General features: G+C 36.9%; 1 protein-coding gene across 4 annotated transcripts in view; it reads right to left on the bottom strand.

Moving 5' to 3' along the window:
* PDCD6IP (programmed cell death 6 interacting protein) overlaps nt 1-19047 on the bottom strand; it is a 64193-nt gene that overhangs the window by 27120 nt on the left and 18026 nt on the right. Inside the window, exons 5-9 of one of the 4 annotated variants that reach the window (XM_021071621.2) lie at nt 17603-17756; nt 16185-16285; nt 13779-13910; nt 3694-3916; nt 983-1106 (exon numbers count right to left, since the gene is read on the bottom strand). In XM_021071621.2, coding sequence (XP_020927280.2) covers nt 983-1106; nt 3694-3916; nt 13779-13910; nt 16185-16285; nt 17603-17756 — 734 coding nt within the window. Of the gene's footprint in view, nt 1-982; nt 1107-3693; nt 3917-13778; nt 13911-14798; nt 14971-15024; nt 15797-16184; nt 16286-17602; nt 17757-19047 lie in introns of those variants that run through there. The other 3 variants (XM_021071622.2, XM_084987635.1, XM_084987634.1) reach the window with 3 other exon arrangements.

Below are 19047 nucleotides of genomic sequence, written 5' to 3'. Positions count from 1 at the left end.
TAATCCTAGGCATTGACCCAAGAGAAATAAAACATGTCCTCACAAAGATGTGTACATCAAAGTTCAAGCAACTGAAATGTCCAACAATAGGTGAAAAATTTAACAAAATGTTAAAAGGAACACTGCTAGGTAATAAAAAGGATCCAGCTAATACACAAAACATAGATTATGCTAAGTGGAAAAAGACCAACACATTTTTAATATACTCTGTACATGCAAAAATACTTTTAAGTATTGCATATTATACATACTGTAGCAATACTATACACTGTATATAATGTATTATATATAAGGTGTAATGTACTATTTACTGTATGTAATGTACTATATACGGTAAAGCACAACTGCACATGCTATGATGATTATATTAAACTGCATACAAGGTAAAGCTAACCTATGCTGACAGGGAGCAGATCAGTAGTGGCTAGGGGGCAAAAGAAGAGGAAATGAAAGAAAAGGCATGAGGTAATCTTTTAAGGTGATGGAAATGTTCTCTATCTTGATTATGGTGGTGGTAGTTACATGAGTACACACATTTATCAAAAAGAACTAAACTATACACTTAAAATGTATATACTGTGTAGTTTATTGTATAAAATTATACTTAAGGTATTATTTAAAACAATGAATTATTTTCTTAGTCTTCAATCTACCAAAAACTGGTTCAGAATACTGAAGACACATATATCTTAACTTTAAAAGTTAATTTCTGTCATTTACCTCAAATATTCCCTAAAACACAAATATTTTCACTTGGTTTCAGTAATTTCTTCCAACTATAATGTATTTTCCAGGGCTCAGTAAATATAGTGTCCCTGAGAAGTGTGTGTGTGTGTGTGTGTGTGTGTGTGTGTGTGTATTTGCTATTTCAAATATCCTTGACACTCATCTCTGAGCTCAGAAAATTAAAATGTTCATAAACAATCGATAAGGAAGCATTAGAATTTTAGAGGTAAATTCATGAAAGGTAAGCTCTACCTACCCATTTGCCAAAGTGGTGGCTTCTCTCATTTGAGCAATCGATCTGTTAACTAAATCAGCTTTTCTCTGATTATAGGCAGCCAATGACTGCTGCACTGACACAGGAACCATCTTCTCAAACAGATCTAAAATTAGGAACAGAAATTTCAACAAAATTTTAAGACCAAAAACAAAAACTGTAAAGTCACTACTCATACTTCCTTTCCAACATTCACATTAAAAGTCTACAAAAAAAAAAAATTTTTTTTTTTTAATTTAAAAAAAGGAGTTCCCATCTTGGCGCAGCAGAAACGAATCCAACCAGTATCCATAAGGTTGCAGGTTCGTTCCCTGGCCTTGTTCAGTGGGTTAAGGATCTGGCATTGCTGTGAGATGTGGTGTAGGTCGAAGACGCAGCTCGAATCCCGCATTGCTGGCGTTGCTGTGGCTCTGGCGTAGGCTGTAGCTCTGGCGTAGGCTGTAGCTCTGGCGTAGGCTGGCAACTACAGCTCCAATTTGATCCCTAGCCTGGGAACCTCCATATGCCATGGGTGCGACCCTAAAAAGACAAAAGACAAAAAATAAATTAATTAAAATTTTTTTAAAAAGCAAAAAGGAATTCCTGTCATGGCTCAGGGGTTAACAAACCCAACTAGTATCCATGAGGATGCAGGTTCCATCCCTGGCCTCACTGAGTGAGTTAAGGATCCAGCACTGCCGTGAGCTATGGTGTTTATCGCAGACGAGGCCTGGATCTCATGTTGCTGTGGTTGTTAAGGTGGCAGCTGCAGCTCCAATTCAACCCCTAGACTGGGAACCACCATATGACGATTGCAGCCCTAAAAAAAAAAAAAAAAGTCTACAAATAGGATTAACAATGAGATCCTACTGTGTAGCACTGAGAACTATGTTTAGATACTTCCAATGCAGCACAACAGTGGGAGAAAAAATTTACATGTATACATGTATGTGTAACTGGGTTCCCATGCTGTACAGTGGGAAAAAAAAAAAGTGTGTTGGGGGAAATTAACAATAAAAAATAAATTTAAAAAAAAGTCTACAAATATTTAAAGAGCAAGCTAAAGTACTACTGAAAAAAGTACAATGATGAAGAGAACTTTTCAGATCACTATATTCATGGACAATGATAAAGAAAGCTTTTTCTTTTGACTTCATTTTCTTAGCTTTTAAAGACATGTCTATCATTAAGATTAAGGAATCTTTGGGGAAGAATAACTACTCATGAGAAAACAATGCTCATTTGTTGATAAAACTGGGTGAGGGAGTTCCCATCATGGCACAGTGGTTAACAAATTCGACTAGGAACCATGAGGTTGCGGGTTTGCTCCCTGCCCTTGCTCAGTGGGTTAACGATCCGGCGTTGCCGTGAGCTGTGGTGTAGGTTGCAGACGCAGCTCGGATCCTGTGTTGCTGTGGCTCTGGTGTAGGCCGGGGGCTACAGCTCCAATTTGACCCCTTGCCTGGTGGAGCGGCCCAAAGAAATAGCAAAAAGACAGGGGAAAAAAAAAAACCGGGTGAGAGGCCACAGTGCTATGATTTCCAGCTCTACCACTTCCTGGTTCTGCAACGTTGGGCAAATTCCGTTACCATTATGCATCAGTACTCTTATCAGTCAAAAGGTAATAATAATAGCACCTGTCTCATGGAGCTACTGTTTAGCAATAAATCAGCTGATATATGTAAAGTATTTGAAAGTCTCTGGCACATGGTAAAAACTTAGTTAAAAGAAGTAAGTACAATGGTCCCTCCGTATCTACAGGGAATTGGTTCGAGGACCCCCAGTGGGGGTCCAAAATCCATGGATGCTCGAGTCCCTAATATAAAATGGCACAGTATTTGCATATAACCTACACATATTCTCTGATATCCTAGCTTACTTATAATACCTAATCAACATAGAAGCTATGTAAAAGTTTCCAGAGCATGGAAAATTCAAGTTTTACTTTTTGGAACTTTCTGGAAATTTTTTTCTGTAAATATTTTCAATCAGCAGTTGCTTGAATCCACAGCTATGAAACCACAGATAAAGACAGCCAAGTGTAAAATTATCACTCAATTACTTAGAATATTATCCTTGGGATCTCAGCTAGAAGAGACCACATACTGCATATACCTACAATATTCAAGGATATTAGAAAATTTATTAATCTGATACAACCATAAGTCCAAAGTTTATATGTTTAAAGCCATATTTATGTACATTTAAACAGGAGAATCTAAAAATAATAAAATTTTTATCATTACTCAAACATACAGTTTCAAGTTCTCTGAACTTTGTTGTATACTTAGGCTTTACTACCATTTACTCTCCATCTTAAAATTTCACTGTAGGAGTTCCCACTATGGTGAAGTGGGTTAAGAACCTGACTACAGCGGCTCGGGTCACTGCAGAGGTGCAGGTTCAATCCCATCCCTGGCACTGTGGGTTAAAGAATCTGGCAATGTCAGAGCTGAAGCATAGGTCGCAGAAGCAGCTTGAATTCAGACCCTGGCCAGGGAACTTCCACATACTGTGGGTGAGGCCATTTACGGAAAAAAAAAAAAAAAAAAAAAAACCTCACTGTAATTCTTATAATTATATTCACTTTGAACAACATGAATTCAAATTATATTCAAAGCATACAATATCAACTATGTGATTTTAGCTATGCAAAATAGATTAAACTGGAGAAAAGTAAATAAGATTAAAGTACATGTAAATATCTGACATACCAGTGAATTTCTGGCTGATGGGTACATTGACTGGGGTAGATTTCACAAGTGTGGCTTTGCCAATAGGGTCTAGATCTTTAAGGTCTGGAACTCGATCATGATAAATGAAGTCATTATCCTTCTTTGCTGCAGTAAGGGCACGGCTGATTTTGTCAGAAAAATCCTTCACATTGACATATTCATCATAGCGAGATGCCACAGTTTTAATCAATTCAGCTGCATGCTAATAAGAAAATATAAAAGAAAGGAAGGAAGGGAGAAAGGGGAAAGAAAGAAAAAATAAGAATGTTTTTTCTTTTTTTTCAACAAAGTATCCAAGCATTGGTTTTTTTAAAAAAATCTTTCTGGAGTTCCCGTCATGGCACGGTGGTTAACGAATCCGACTAGGAACCATGAGATTGCGGGTTCGATCCCTGCCCTTGCTCAGTGGGTTAACGATCCAGCGTTGCCGTGAGCTGTGGTGTAGGTCGTGTAGGTCGCAGACGCGGCTGGCTCTGATTGGATCCCTAGCCTGGGAACCTCCGTATGCAACGGGAGCGGCCCAAGAAATGGCAAAAAGACAAAAAAAAAAAATCTTTCTTTGAGGACTGGCATTACTAGTAATATGATAAACAGAACAACAGAAATTTTTGCATCATAAAATAACAAAATATCAGAATCAAACATCCCTTTAAACACATGGATGAATTACCAAGAAGTAAAAGAAATCAAAACTATAAACTGACAATGAGGAAAGCTGGTTCTGGCTGTTGGGTATTTCTGTATCCAAAGGACTAGCAATTAAAATGCATTAAAAGCCCTTCGGGAGACAAGACAGGGGTCATGAAACTACATAAGACCAAAAACTAAGAAATATCCTCTTCACCTCCAGCTGCAAGAAGGCAGGAACCTCAAAATGCTACATCTGTGATGAAACAGTAGATCAGAAGAAAATTATGTAACACAGGAAATGAACAAAGAAGCATGTTGTATCAGCATCAACAGGAATTTTTTTCTTTAAAGGTTGCCCCTGTAATACATAAGGTGAACATATGCCTCACATAAATTTAGGGCTCAAATTACTTAGGTGGTGTTGGGTATAGTAACATCAGACAAAATACACCAAACGCATTAGGAGTAAATTCAGTATATGTTTAACATTGGCCCATTTGCCACAAAGATATAAAACTTCTTAAATTTTATATTTAAAAGACTTTATCGTCACGCAGTGGTTAACAAATCCAACTAGGACCCATGAGGTTGCGGGTTCAACCCCTGGCCTCGCTCAGTGGATTAAGGATCCGGTGTTGCCTTGGGCTGTGGTGTAATTTGCAGATGCAGCTCGGACTCCGTGTTGCTTGGCTCTCGCGGGGGCTGGCGGTTATAGCTCTGATTAGACCCTTAGCCTGGGAACCTCCATATGCCACGGGAGCGTTCCTAGAAAAGGCAAAAAAAAAAAAAAAAAGACTTTATCTACATAAACAATTACAATGAGAAATCGATAAATCTTATGGCACAAATGAAACTTTCCACAGAAAAGAAAATCATGGACTTGGAGAATAGACTTACGGTTGCCAAGGGGGAGGAGGAAGGAGTGGGATGGATTGGGAGCTTGGGTTAATAGATATAGACTATTGCCTTTGGAATGGATTATCAAAGAGATCTTTCTGCGTAGCATTGGGAACAATGTCTAGTCACTTATGATGGAGCATAATAATGTGAGAAAAAAGAATGTATACATGTATGTGTAACTGCATCACCAGCAGAAAAAAATAATAATAATGTATTGGAGTATTGGGGAAATAAAAAAAAAAGTAAGACAGCTAAAGAAAAAGAAAAAAAGAAAAAGAAATCAATAAATCTATCCATCATTAGAATGGAAAATTTTAACACTTCTGTCTCAACAATGAATGGACCATGTATATATAAAAAATTTGTAAGATTACAGAAGATTTGAACAACACAATTAATGACTTTGATAAAATCAGCTATGGAAAACCCTGGACTCCATAAATAGAGAATATATAATATTTCCAGACATATGAAGATTATCTACATAAAGTGATCACATGAAGATAAAGCAACTCTAAAACATCAAAATTACATTATAAGAAGGGTTTAACATCAGAAAGCCTACTTATGTAATTAACCAAATAATAAATTTAAGTTTAAAAAAGATCAAATTATCTCCATGGATGTTGAAAAATCACTTGATAGAATACTCACTAGGCTTTTTTTGGGGGGGGGGGCACGCCCAAGGCATATGGAAGTTCCCAAGCTATGGGTCAAGTCAGAGCTGCAGCTGCTGGTCTATGCCGCAGCCACAGCAACCTGGGATCCGAGCCACATCTGCAACCTACACCACATCTCATGGCAACTCTGGATCCCTGATCCACTAAGCGAGGCCAGGGATCGAACTTGCATCCTCATAGATACCAGTCAGATTCATTTCTGTTATGCCACAATAGGAACTTCCTAGACTTTTTTTTAAATCTTAGTAAAATATTAATAGATATCCAGTTCCTTAATATGTTAAATCTTAACCCCCCAAAGCTAATATCATGCTTAGCAAAAAAAAAAAGAAATAAAATATTCCTAGAGTCAAATAAAACAAAGATTACCAGTATCACCATGAACAAGGAAAATGTCTAAATAACCACACAAAAGAATGAAATTAGAGCTATAAAATTAAAAAAAGGAAAAAAATGTTATTTAAAGGTAATATATTTGTATACCAGCAAAACCTAAGAAATCAACTATTCAAAAAGAGAGGTAGCTTAGATACAAAATCAACAGAGCAAATACATATAAACAACTAGCAATTTGAAGAGATAACAAAAGAAAAAAATCCATTGTTAACTAGAAACAGACAAAACATTCAGGAATAAATTTTAAAAAGACATGCAAGATTAATATGGTGAAGTAAGTCAGAAAAAGACAAATACAAAATCACTAATATGTGGAATCTAAAAAATGATACATCCTGCTGAATAGCATTGAGAACTATGTCTAGATACTCATGTCGCAACAGAAGAAAGGGTGGGGGAAAAAACTGTAACTGCAATGTATACCTCTAAGGATAACCTGACCCCCTTGCTGTACAGTGGGAAAATAAAAAAAAAAAAATTAAAAAAAAAATAAAAAAATAAAATAAAAAATGATACAAAAGTACTTACTCACACAACAGAAACAGACTCAAGATTTCAAAACCAAACTTATGGTTACCAAAGGGGAAATATGGGGGGGTTAGGAGGTTGAGATTAATATACACACTATTATATATAAAATAGTCAACAAGGACCTACTGTGTAGCACAGGGAAATCTACTCAATACTCTGTAATAAACTTTATGGAAAAAGAATCTGAAAAATAATGGATATATGTATATGTATAATTGAACCACTTTGCTCTACACCTGAAATTAACACATTGTAGGTGAACTATACTCAAGTAAATTTTTTTTAAAAGATTAACATGAAGAAGAGAGTAACAAGAATAACCAAAACAAAAGCTACATCATTAATGTAAACTAGAAAATGGGAAAATGTACAATGTAAATCAAATTTGATTTGTAAATGTGGCCAAACACCCCTCCAAACAGCAAAACTGGCATTAGGAACATAAGAAATGCTGACTACAGCAGGAGAAAAAAGATGCTGCTAAAGGCCTCACCCTCAGGGGAAAGTGATTAATCCGAAAACAGTGAAATGCAACTAGGTGACAGTTGCCAGCAGACTATAAAGGTAAAGCCAAATGGCAGCATGGAATTACCCAGGGGGTACAGGGAAAATGAAATACTGAGGGGCCTCTTCCCAAGAAGGAGCTGCTGAGCACAACAAAGGCAGGGAGACTGGGGGCAGCAGAAAAGAGGACTGAGAAGTGGGGAGATGAGCACTCAGAAAACATCAACAACACACAAACTCTATAAAGCAAAGGGGCTGTGAGGAACTCAGGGGAAAAGAGACACAGAGTGGAATCTTTCCTAAAGCAGGCTTTGAGAATCAAAGAAAAGAAGCTGAGGAAGGACCCACACAAGGAGGCCTGGAAAGTACCTGGGCACTACCCAACCAGGTACCTCTTCTATTCTGAGACTAAAATCAAGCTCATTCAAACAGGAGTAACCAAAAAGGTATCTGCCTCAACACAAAGAAACCACAAGGAAAAGGATGAAAATGTGCAGTTTAACTTTCCAATAGATAATGAAAAGTCACCAAAGAAATATTGTCTCAAAGCAAAGAACAAAGCATACCAAAAAAAACCTAAAAAACTTAAGGACACAAGCACAATGCCAAAAGAATACAAAATATGGACAGGGGACAAGATGGCCCAGATAACAGTGGGTTATAGTCAGATAGCAAGAGAATGTGAAACAGAACCTGCAGAACTCAAGAAAGATAGACAAATATGAAGTCGTTTATAAAAGAAAGACTGAAACAGTCATACATGAAACATAAAAGGGATAAGAGACATCAGAGAAATCAATTTAAGAAACATACAAAAGAAGCAAAAAGTGAGGACAATTCAACGTGGTAGTTGGGGAGCAAAGGCCATTACAAATTAATAACTCATGAGACATATCAACCAAATACAATGTGAGAACATTGTATGAATCCTGATTTGAACAAACCAACTGTAAAAAGACATTTCAGAAAAATATCCCTTGTGATGCAGCAAGTTAAGGATCCAGCATTGCCACAGCTGCAGCACAGGTTCAATCCCTGGCCCAGGAACTTCCCTGTGCCACAGGCGTGGCCAAATTAAAAAAAAAGAAAAAAGAAAAAAAATTCACTTAGAAACATAAATAAGAACAATCAGGAAAATTCAGAAAATGAGAGATGACTAATATCTATGAGGACTTACAGCATTCTAAAGTGTCAGTGAGTCAAACAGTATAGAACTGAAACAAGAACAGATAAGCAGGCCAATGAAACGGAATAAAAAGTTCCAAAGTAGACCCAAATATATATGAAGGCCCAAACACACATATAAATACATACACACAGGTGTGTGTCATAATCAAAATCTCAAATCGGTGGAGTAAAGAATGTCTTACAATAAATGGTTTGGAGACAACTGGGTAGCCATTTGGAAAAATAAAAATTGGATCCATCCTCACACATCACCTGTAAGATAAACTCCAAGTGTAACAAAGATCCAGGTATAAAGGAATTTAAAATGCAACTGATGCTATGGACTGAACTGTGTCCTCCTAAAGTTTATATTCTGAAACTCTAACCCCTAAAGTGATGGTACTTGGAGATGGGGCCTTTGGGAAATTATAGATGAAGTAATGAGGGTGGGACCCTCCTGATGGTATTATTGCCCTTGTAAGAAGAGACCAGAGACCTGGCTTTGCCTCTCCCTATCATTCATGTAAGGATATACCAAGAAGTTAGCCAGTAGCACTCCAATCTCAGAATTATAGCCTCCAGAACTATGAGAAAATAAATTTTTGTTGTTTAAACTACCTGGTCTACGGCATTTTGTTATGGAAGCCTGAGCTAAGATACCTGTCGAAATACAAAACGCCATGTGCACATTACTATTCACTGCAATATGGTTTTAAGAGCAAATCTTGGAAACACACAAGTATCCAGCAATAGGAGACACCAATAAAGTGTGGTTTACACAATGAGGTATACAATGCAACTCCCAAGAAAAATGAGGACGGTCTCTCTATTGCTGTATTAAAATGGAGAGATCTTCAGAATATGCTGCTATATGAGAAAAAGAAGATGCACAACACTATAAACAGCATGTGACCTTTTATACAAGAATAAGAGAGTTAAGAATGTGTGTTAACCACAGAATGGGAGAAAATATTCATGAATGAAGTGACTGACAAGGGATTAATCTCCAAAATTTATAAACACCTCTACAGTTCAATACCAAAAAAAAAAACCCCACCAAAAAATGTTGCAGAAGATCTAAATAGACAATGCTCCAAAGAAAACATACAGGTAGCCAAAAAACACATGAAAAGATATTCAATATCAGTAATTATTAGAGAAATGCAAATCAAAACTACTATGAGGTACCACCTTACACCTGCCAGAATGGCTATCATCAAAGTCTACAAACAATAAATGCTGGAGAGGGTGTGGAGAAAAGGGAACCCTCTTACACAGATGGTGGGAATGTAAATTGGTGCAACTGCTATGGAAAACAACACGGAGATTCCTCAAAAAACTAAAAATAGAATTACCACTTGCCCCAGCAATCCCACTCCTGGGCATCTACGCAGAGAAAACCATGACTCGAAAAGATACATGCACTCCAATGTTCATTGCAGCACTATATACAATAGCCAAGACACAGAAGCAACTTAAATGTCCATCAAAAGAGGAGTGGATAAAGAAGATGTAGTACATTTACACAATGGAATATTACTCAACCATAAAAAGGAAAGAAATTATGGCATTTGCAGCAACATGGATGGACCTAGAAATTATCATGGTAAGTAAAATTTATCAGACAGTGAGATACCAACATCATATGCTATCACTTATATGTGGCATCTAAAAAAAGGATGTAATGAACTTCTTTGCAGAACAGTGACTCACAGACTTTGAAAAACTTATGGTTTCCAAAGGAGACAGGTTGGGGGGTGGAGGTTTGGGATGGAAATGCTATAAAATTGGGTTGTGATGATCATTGTACAACTATAAATGTAATAAAATTCATGGAGATTAAAAAAAGAATATGTGTTAATATGCATGCATGTGTGTACATATTTGCTTGTATTTCAAAGAGGAAATAAAAGCCACTGAAAGGATTAAACAAGGAAGGGATGAAAATTACCTATGGAGTGGTGGGGGCAGATGGAGGAAGCAAAATAGAAGGGAAAAGGTAGAAAGATGGGTTGAAGTGTATACCTATTTTCTCCCAATTTTTATATTGAAAAACTTTCAAGTTCACAGAAAAACTGAAAGAACAATGAGTAACAACAGACCCTCTTCTAGGTTAAACAACTGTTACCAATTTTGCCATATTTTGCTCTCTTTCCCAAATACACATGGACCTTTTTTTTTTTCCCCAGAATCATCTGAAACTAAAGTTCAGGCATCATGTTATCCCTAAATACTTCAGCACATATCTCCTAACAGACAATCTCCTTCACACCTACAAGCTACTATCATAACAACAACAACAAAAAAACACAATATTTTCACAAAATCAGTTTTATCACCTTATTAGGTCCCTATTTAATGAACTAAATTTCTAGTATGTATTCATTCTATATGAGTCACATTTTCACATCTACATACAGTCACCCCTCAGAATCTGTGGGAGACTGGTTCTAAGTAAGACCCACCACCAGACACCAAAATTCGAATGCTCAAATCCCATAGCTGGCCCTCCATACCCACAGACTCTGTATCTGCAGATTAAACATAGCACACAACCAGCATCTAGCTGAATCTGTGCATTCAGAACCTCCAGATATGGAGGGCCAAATATTTATTTACTGATACAAACCTGCAAAAAGTGGACCTAGACAGCTCAAACTTACGTTGCTCACAGGCCAACTGTATTTCTGCCTTTTTGAAAATTGTACCTTGGTAGCTTTAGAGGCACCACCAAGATGATCATATGGGCCCACCTTCTGGAGCCAAATACACTATACTGTCTAAGAAGTATACTTCATGGGCTATATAAGCCCAGGGTCAATTTTTCTTGGCCGCAGAAATCACTAGCAGCAATTTTCCCTTTCTTACTTTACCTATTGTGATTTTCCTGACTCCTGTGATTTTTGTTTTCATTTCTGGTTTGCTCATGACCAGTAAGTTTTCTTCCCATTCCTGCTAACCATGCTCACAAACCTTACTGAACCGTGTGACCATCAGGTTCATGGGGTCTTCTGAGTAAGAGACGGCAAAGAATATGATTTATTGGTCACCTTTTTGGTCTGTTTTGTTCTATGTGCCTATTTTTGAGCTCAAATCAAGTAAAAAAAAAAAAAAATTTGTATCTAAAGGAAAGAGGAACAGCCCTTTGACACATGAATCAGGAAGTATTTGTGCCTATGACTAACCTATAACATCTGACCCATGACTAAAGCTACAAAACTGAAGATATGAACTCTTATGTGTCTATAACTGAAAAAAATCTCTTATTGAGTCTGAAATAGTTTACTTTTTCCAGAGTTTTAAAAACTAGATTAAAATTAAAAAAAAAAAAACTCTTATATGACTAATTTATAAAGACTAAAAAAAAAAAAAAAAAAAAAAAAGACCTATTTGAATATAACAGCCCCAGAATTCCCCAAAAATAAAGAAGCTAAGGAGTTCTAGTCATGGCTCAGCGGCATCAAATCTGACTCGTACCTGACTACTATCCAAGAGGATACAGGTTAGATCTCTGGCCTCGATCAGTGGGTTAAGGATCTGGCGTTGCCATGGGCTGCAGTAAAGGTCAGACACAACTCAGATCTGGCATTGCTGTGGCTGCAGCATAGGCCAGCAGCTGCAGCTCCAGTTCAACCCCTAGCCTGGGAACTGTCATATGCTGTGGGTGTGGCCCTAAAAAGACAAAAAACAAAAACATAAACACCCTAAGCTTCATTAAACAAAGAGTATGCTCACCACCAGTCGTTATCCACTGCAGTGCTAACCAACAATGCAACCTGAGAGAGGAATTCGGAATGAAAAACAGTATGAAGCACCTAACGTTTTGGAAAAACAGGCCCCTTAGTCAGATGCATATCTCAGGAAGAATTTTAATGAACCCAGATTTTTTCATCTTCCCATAAAAAGGAAAGTACTAAAGTCATTAACTTGAGATATCTGTTCTTTGTGACTAGCAGTAATGTCTCACCAAGACATAAGCCTGACTGTACGTATTCTCCACCTCTTCATAGCTGTTCCCGCAAAACTACGAGAGGCTATCTCCCAGGCTACAGTTCTCAGTAAGGTGCCTGAATAAAACAAAACTCCAACTCTTATGCTGTGTTTTTATTTTAGTTGATACTTTGAATACTTTAAATATGCTTCCCTGAAAAGAAAAAAAAAAAAACTTTCTCCCAGAAACCCCCTTCTTTGAAGTATTCTCATATAAAAATCTAAGTTATTGAAATCAAAGTGAGCCCCTGGACAAATGAAATGTGTCTGAGTGTGCCTTTTTCTGATTTTGTCAGGGTGGAGTATAATACAAACATACATTTTATTTTTTATAAAACTTGGGTTTCTCTTCCCATGAAAAGACTAATTAATCTGAACTTCCTAAATAATACCTGCATAGTATCCTCTAATATCCAGTCTGTATTTACAGTTCCTCTTAACAGTCCTCTTCCTACCCTCTGCTTACCAGTCCTCAAAATACAAACAACTCACACAACAGTCCTTGACCCTGCTGTGACGTTGCCCCAGATGTCACAGCAAGTTTCTCACATACCCAGTGTGATACAACAGCAGAGAAGGTACTCTGCTGATCACAAGGTCTATTTATACATATTACCACTGTCCTTCTCAAGCCGTAGAATTATATGACCCAATTTATATCAAGGCTAGGCCACAAGTTAAGCACTGCAATGCTTTCTGGAGCATAATTAATTTAGAATATTATATATTTAAATAAACATGGATAAATAAAAGAGCACTGAATGTAAATGTTGCACAAAATTTTTAGATTTAATATGAGTCTTCAAAAAGCTCACAGTAGGGAGTTTCCATCGTGGCTCAGTGGTTAATGAATCTGACTAGGAACCATGAAGTGGCGGGTTTGATCCCTGGCCTCACTCAGTGGGTTAAGGATCCGGCATTGCCGTGAGCTGTAGTGTAGGCAGCAGACGCGGTTCGGATCCTGCGTTACGGTGACTCTGGCATAGGCGGGTGGCTACAGCTCCGATTCGACCCCTAGCCTGGGAACCTCCATATACCGCAGGTGTGGCCCTAGAAAAGACAAAAAAGACAAAAAAGACCAAAAAAAAAAAAAAGCTCACAGTAGGTATAACCTAAAAAAATAATAACAATCACCTTTCTCTGCTGACAGGGGCAATGATCGGGAGAGTTTTTAATAAGCAAACTTGGGAATCTCACTAGAAAAAGGAAAAAAAAAAAAAAAAAGGAAATTCAAGTTACTTAAATATTTATTTCCAAGAAACTCACCTGTAACCTTGCAATCTCTTCTCCAAATTTCTTTTGCTGTTTTGCCAGGATTGACTGGTGGTACTCAGCATTGGCCTGCATGATACAGTGCTTTGCAGCCAAGACAGGAAACACCTCCTGGAAATAAAAATACTGACCAGGGGAGAGTCCAACCACACAAACCATCACAGACAACATGGGATGCAGGAAGAAAAAGGAAAAGGAGACAGAAATTAGAATCACCCCATTAATGGTTTAGAGATAGGTTAGTTATTAGGTGTAAACAGAGAAGACCACATGATTTTGCATGGACTGGATTCAACAAATTCGGGGTTTTTTCTTCCAATTAGAATTAAGGACTTTTTTGGTTTTGTTTTTGAGCTGTTAAGTGAAGCCAATTTAAGTTTTTAAAATTCTCTTTAATGGAGCCATGAAGTCAACATTTTGTTTACAAAGAAGAAAGGAAAGCATGCATTAGAAAGAGAAGTAGAATGGACATTCACAGACGTACCAAGCACAGGGCTTTAGAAGCTTTCTTATGAGCCTTCACCCAGCCCTCAGAGTTAACTAAACCACCATTACTCACATATACTAACGAAACTGCTCTATAGCTGACTGTTTCATCATGTTTAAAAGACAAAAGAATAAAATAAGTTCCCTCTTAAATTCATATCCTGAGACATCTTAATAAAGATGATTTTTAGCCATAATCACATAAAGACTAGTATTTCGGTATCATATACTCAAAAGCATACAGTAAACAGACAGATATGCTAAATTAATGACTAATATGATAAACTGCTATTCTGCCCTAATTTGTTTTGAAAAAAAAACCAGTCAAAATTAATTTCAGAAGATCCAAAAATATGAACCAAAAAAGCAATTATACTGGTAGAGGGTCTTCCAAAATGTCAAATCCTAGCCTACATACAACCTCATTGTTTTTAGGAAATACATGCCATATATAATATCCAAGAAATATACTAGACAATCACTGTCTAGACAAAAAAAAAATAAGAGAATCAAAAACTGGATTACTACCTTGTGTGCTTTCCTGTCTCCCAGTGAATAATTTCCTAGCTTCCTGGGTCACTACTTGCAGATATTCCAGTTTTATAACTAGAATATGAAAATACCTTATGAGCTTTATTAGTAAAAAGGCAAAAATAAATACATCTAAATCTCAGACTGCACTCATGCCAGTTCTCAAGGTAAGTATAGAGCAACTAGCAACTTGGTACTTAAACAGGAGATTTTCAATGAATACCAGAAATGGTGCAGAGGTAGTTTTCCAAGTCTTTGTAGGTGACCTTCTTCTCTCCAGGACAGGACTGAACTAAAGGCCCAACAGGATGTAATGGTACACTGTGCAGCTGAACATGACGTCTTTCAGATGAAAAAAAGGTGAGAGGAGATCCCAAGTCTCTTTTAACAGGCAACACTATTACCACCCAAAAATCCTGGGCAAAGTTCTATGGATCTCTTAGTATATTTTTAAATCTTCAAGAATCTTCAAAAAATTCCTTATTGCTCATTTTCTGACTAATGTGTTGATGTACTTACATGCTTTTTTACTTCACCACAAAATTGTCTGCATTTTCATAATTTGTAAAGATTCCTGCAAGACTTATAAACCAATAAATTCCCCTACAAAAGATGATGTAATAAATGCCATTTGCTATCATACAAAATTAATTCCTTGAACATTTCTGAAAGAAAGCAGTTGAATCACACTACATTTCACTCAATCTGTAACTTTCAGTTTTTAACCGTTCTGAACTTACTTTAGTCTCACCATCTGCTTTGTCATTTTCAAATGACCATCACTGACTAATCCTATCAAATGCCATGTCAGAAAGGTTTACATTAAAACAATACTTCCTGGGATATGTGGTTTTAGATGGTTGTTTTCCTTAGCTGTCCAATAGCAGCCCAATTTTCTATCCCTGTTGGCAAAATTCTAATCACAGTATTGGATGAATTTGTTAAATATCCTTTTCCTTTTGTCTTTATGTCTGTTTTGGCGCTTTAAGATTCATCTTTAAGAAAACAGGACAATAATTAAAAGGGTGAATAATCAACATGCTCAAGTACTCATGCTGTACCACATCTCCAGTGATTCAGAACTACACAATACCCTAACTTGAAAAAACTATTGGAGACAGGTGTTCAAAATCTCCCAGAAAGAGTTTTAGCTTGTAAAAACAAGTTTAGTAAAGAGCAGAAGCAAAGGCATCCCCTAAATACAAAAGAATTTGTCATGCATCTTAAGTAAAACACTATTTCTACAAGTATATCCTTCAAATGCCTCTCATTAAACTTCAAATTTCTTTATAAGACAATTTTCAACTTGCTTCTTATACACAAAAATGTCCAATATTTCCACATGCAAAATAATCAAGTGTTTACAAAAAAACAATAACTGACCTTGGGAAGAGTATCTTTGTACTGACACTGTTTAAAAGCATCACCAAAATAATCTGCAGCCTGATTAGCCAATTTGGCTATGATGGCATCTTTCATTTTATCTAGAATAAAATATTAAGTTGACCATTATAATGAAAATAAATAATCTGATATCATGATAGCTCAGTATAGACATCGAGATCACAAGTTTGTGCCTTTATCTAAAAAAAAAAAAAAAAAAAAAAAAACCTTACTGATGATATCAAATCTTTTGCATACAATGTAATTACTCTACAGGCAGATCCAGAGAGTCAGAAAATTGATTAGTGGTTGCCAGGGGCTGAGGGAAAAGGGGAATGGAGGGTGACTGCCAGTGGGTATAGGATTTCTTTTTGGAGTGATGATAGTGTTCTAAAATAAGACAGTAGTGATGGCTGCAAAACCCTAAAAACACTGAAAACTAATGAATTATATACTTTAAAGGGGTTATGTGAATTCCATCTCAACATAAATACTGTGGGGTTTTTTTTTTGTTTGTTTTTGGCCGCACCTGTGGCCTGTGGAAATTACAAGACAAGGGATCAAACCCATGCCACAGCAGCAACCCGAACCACAGCAGTGATAACACTAGATCCTTAACCTGCTGAGCCATCAGGAACTGCTAAGCTGTTATTTTAAAAGAAAAACATTTCCAGTTCATTTAGCTTTCACCTGCTGACTATTCCCTTATTTTCAATTTCTCTGTACTAACATATCCAGTCTTTATTCTAATCTCCCATACTAACTTACATGACTTATAAGAACTGTTCTTACTCCTTCATTCAAAAAGCCAGGGACTCTGTCCAGATGGCTCCTTCTTGTCAATTTAAGTCTGGCTTAATCAAGACCTTCTCAAAGAAACTCTTCTTGACTAAAGAAACTAAAATTAGCATGACTCTCTCTCCACATCCCCACCACATAGCCAGACCACCAGTCATTATCACATCTTATTTTCTCTATAGCAATTACCTCTTAAAATTACCTTAGCTATTTAATTTCTTATTTATCATCTCCCTCACAATAAAATATAAGCTTCCTAAAAACAGAAATCTTGTTTGTCTGCTCATTCTACCTAGAGCCTAGAACAGTGGTTGGCATAGACATACACAATACATATTTGCTGAATGAATGAATTTTTTGACATACAACAAACCTACATAAATTCAGGGTTTTAAGATAATAACTAACTATCCATTTCATAAAAGACTTCTAACACAGCCTGTATTCTTAAATGTGCATCTGTACCACTTTAAGGTCAGAAAAGGACAGCTAAAATTTCTCAATAATCCATATGTCATGTTGAAAGGCGAAAGCTCTTTGTTGAACATACTATAATCACTTTATTCTAAGCCTATCGCTTCTTTTCACATGTAACAAAATAGAGGACAAAGTGGAATTACCTCTTGTAGCTTTTAAAAAAAATACTTCTTGGGCCTGTGCCAGCATGATAAGACTGAGGGTCCCAACAGTATCTGGAGATATGTCCACAGTAGGCTCTCGACTCAAGGCAGACAAAACAGTCTCTTTGATATGTAAAAAGGCACCACTAGCAAACTAGAGGGGGAGAAAAGAATTTCTTTAAAACCTATGGGAACCCAGCAAGACAATTTTCTACTGTTACACACAAAACTACTTCAAATGTTAACTCAGTTGAACAGTTAATGTACTTTAATGCTTATATTGTGAAAAACCAATCTAAAACACCTGACCTACAGAGAATATGGGTATTTTTCTGAAACACTACAGAATAACAAGAAATTTAGCATACATTCAAAGTCAAGTGCAGCAAAAAACAAAGTAAACTGGGGACAAATTCATTAAACTTTTTAGAAATACTTTCCCAAAACTAACATGAGAACAGAGGCAGGGATAAAACATTATGAAAGTGTTTTTAGAACTAAAATGTTCTTGCTTTAGTCCCAAATTCGTCTCACAAATATTTCCCATACTTAGGAGAAACCTCAAATAGTACGGATGCCTAGTTTCTGGGGAACAGCATGACGATCCATTGCTAAAGATTTTTTATTTGGCTTTTAGAGCTCCCTGGTGAAATGTTCCCCATCAGATTTTTCTTCTCAATTATATTTTGCTAAGGTTAACGCTAAAATAACTTTGCTTTTATGAAACAAATGACCCCAGGAAAAAGAAAGACGTCAGTCTGGGATTAAATGGTGCTGTGGGTTATGCAGCTGAGCTGCAGCGAGATAACTCAAGGTTAACTATACTGACATGAACCTCATGTTTGCTGCAGTAACAAAGTACCATAAAACTAGAATGCCTCCAAGGCGGGATCAGCTGACTTGCTTAGGAAACTAAGAATCACAGACTAGAACCACAAGGAATTCAGTCTCTCATTCACAAATGTGATCTGGAGACCTACAGAGGTTAACACACTTACAAGGGCAGAGAGCTGTTTGGCAGCTTATAGCCTAGACAGATCTCTTTCCATCACACTAGGGTACCTGCTGTGAATCAGAGATGACTCACAGATTGGAATGTGTCCTCAATAACTCAGAATGCCCTCTAAGATCTCACCTGCCAACTGTAATGAAATTAGAGTTAATAGAAAACTAAATAAAACTTCATTTCATTTTAACACTTTTAATTATTTGCCCTTCGTTGCCATGAGCTGTGGTATATAGGTCTCAGATGTGGCTTGGATCCCATGTTGCTGTGGCTCTGGCGTAGGCCAGCAGCTACAGCTCTGATTCAACCCCTAGCCTGGGAACCTTCATGTGCCATGGGTGCGGCCCTAGAAAAGACACAAAGACCAAAAAAAAAAAATTATTTGCCCCTTATAGCTTCGCAAAGGAAAGGTACATGCACCATAACTGTCACCTGTGCC

The sequence above is a fragment of the Sus scrofa genome, chromosome 13 (genome assembly GCF_054392235.1).
Source record: "Sus scrofa isolate SSC_HxYL_T2T_F1_AM1 chromosome 13, Sscrofa_HxYL_maternal_Yorkshire_Landrace_v2.0, whole genome shotgun sequence".
In the NCBI taxonomy this organism is placed as follows: domain Eukaryota; kingdom Metazoa; phylum Chordata; class Mammalia; order Artiodactyla; family Suidae; genus Sus; species Sus scrofa.
This window is presented reverse-complemented; position numbering and strand designations above follow the sequence as displayed.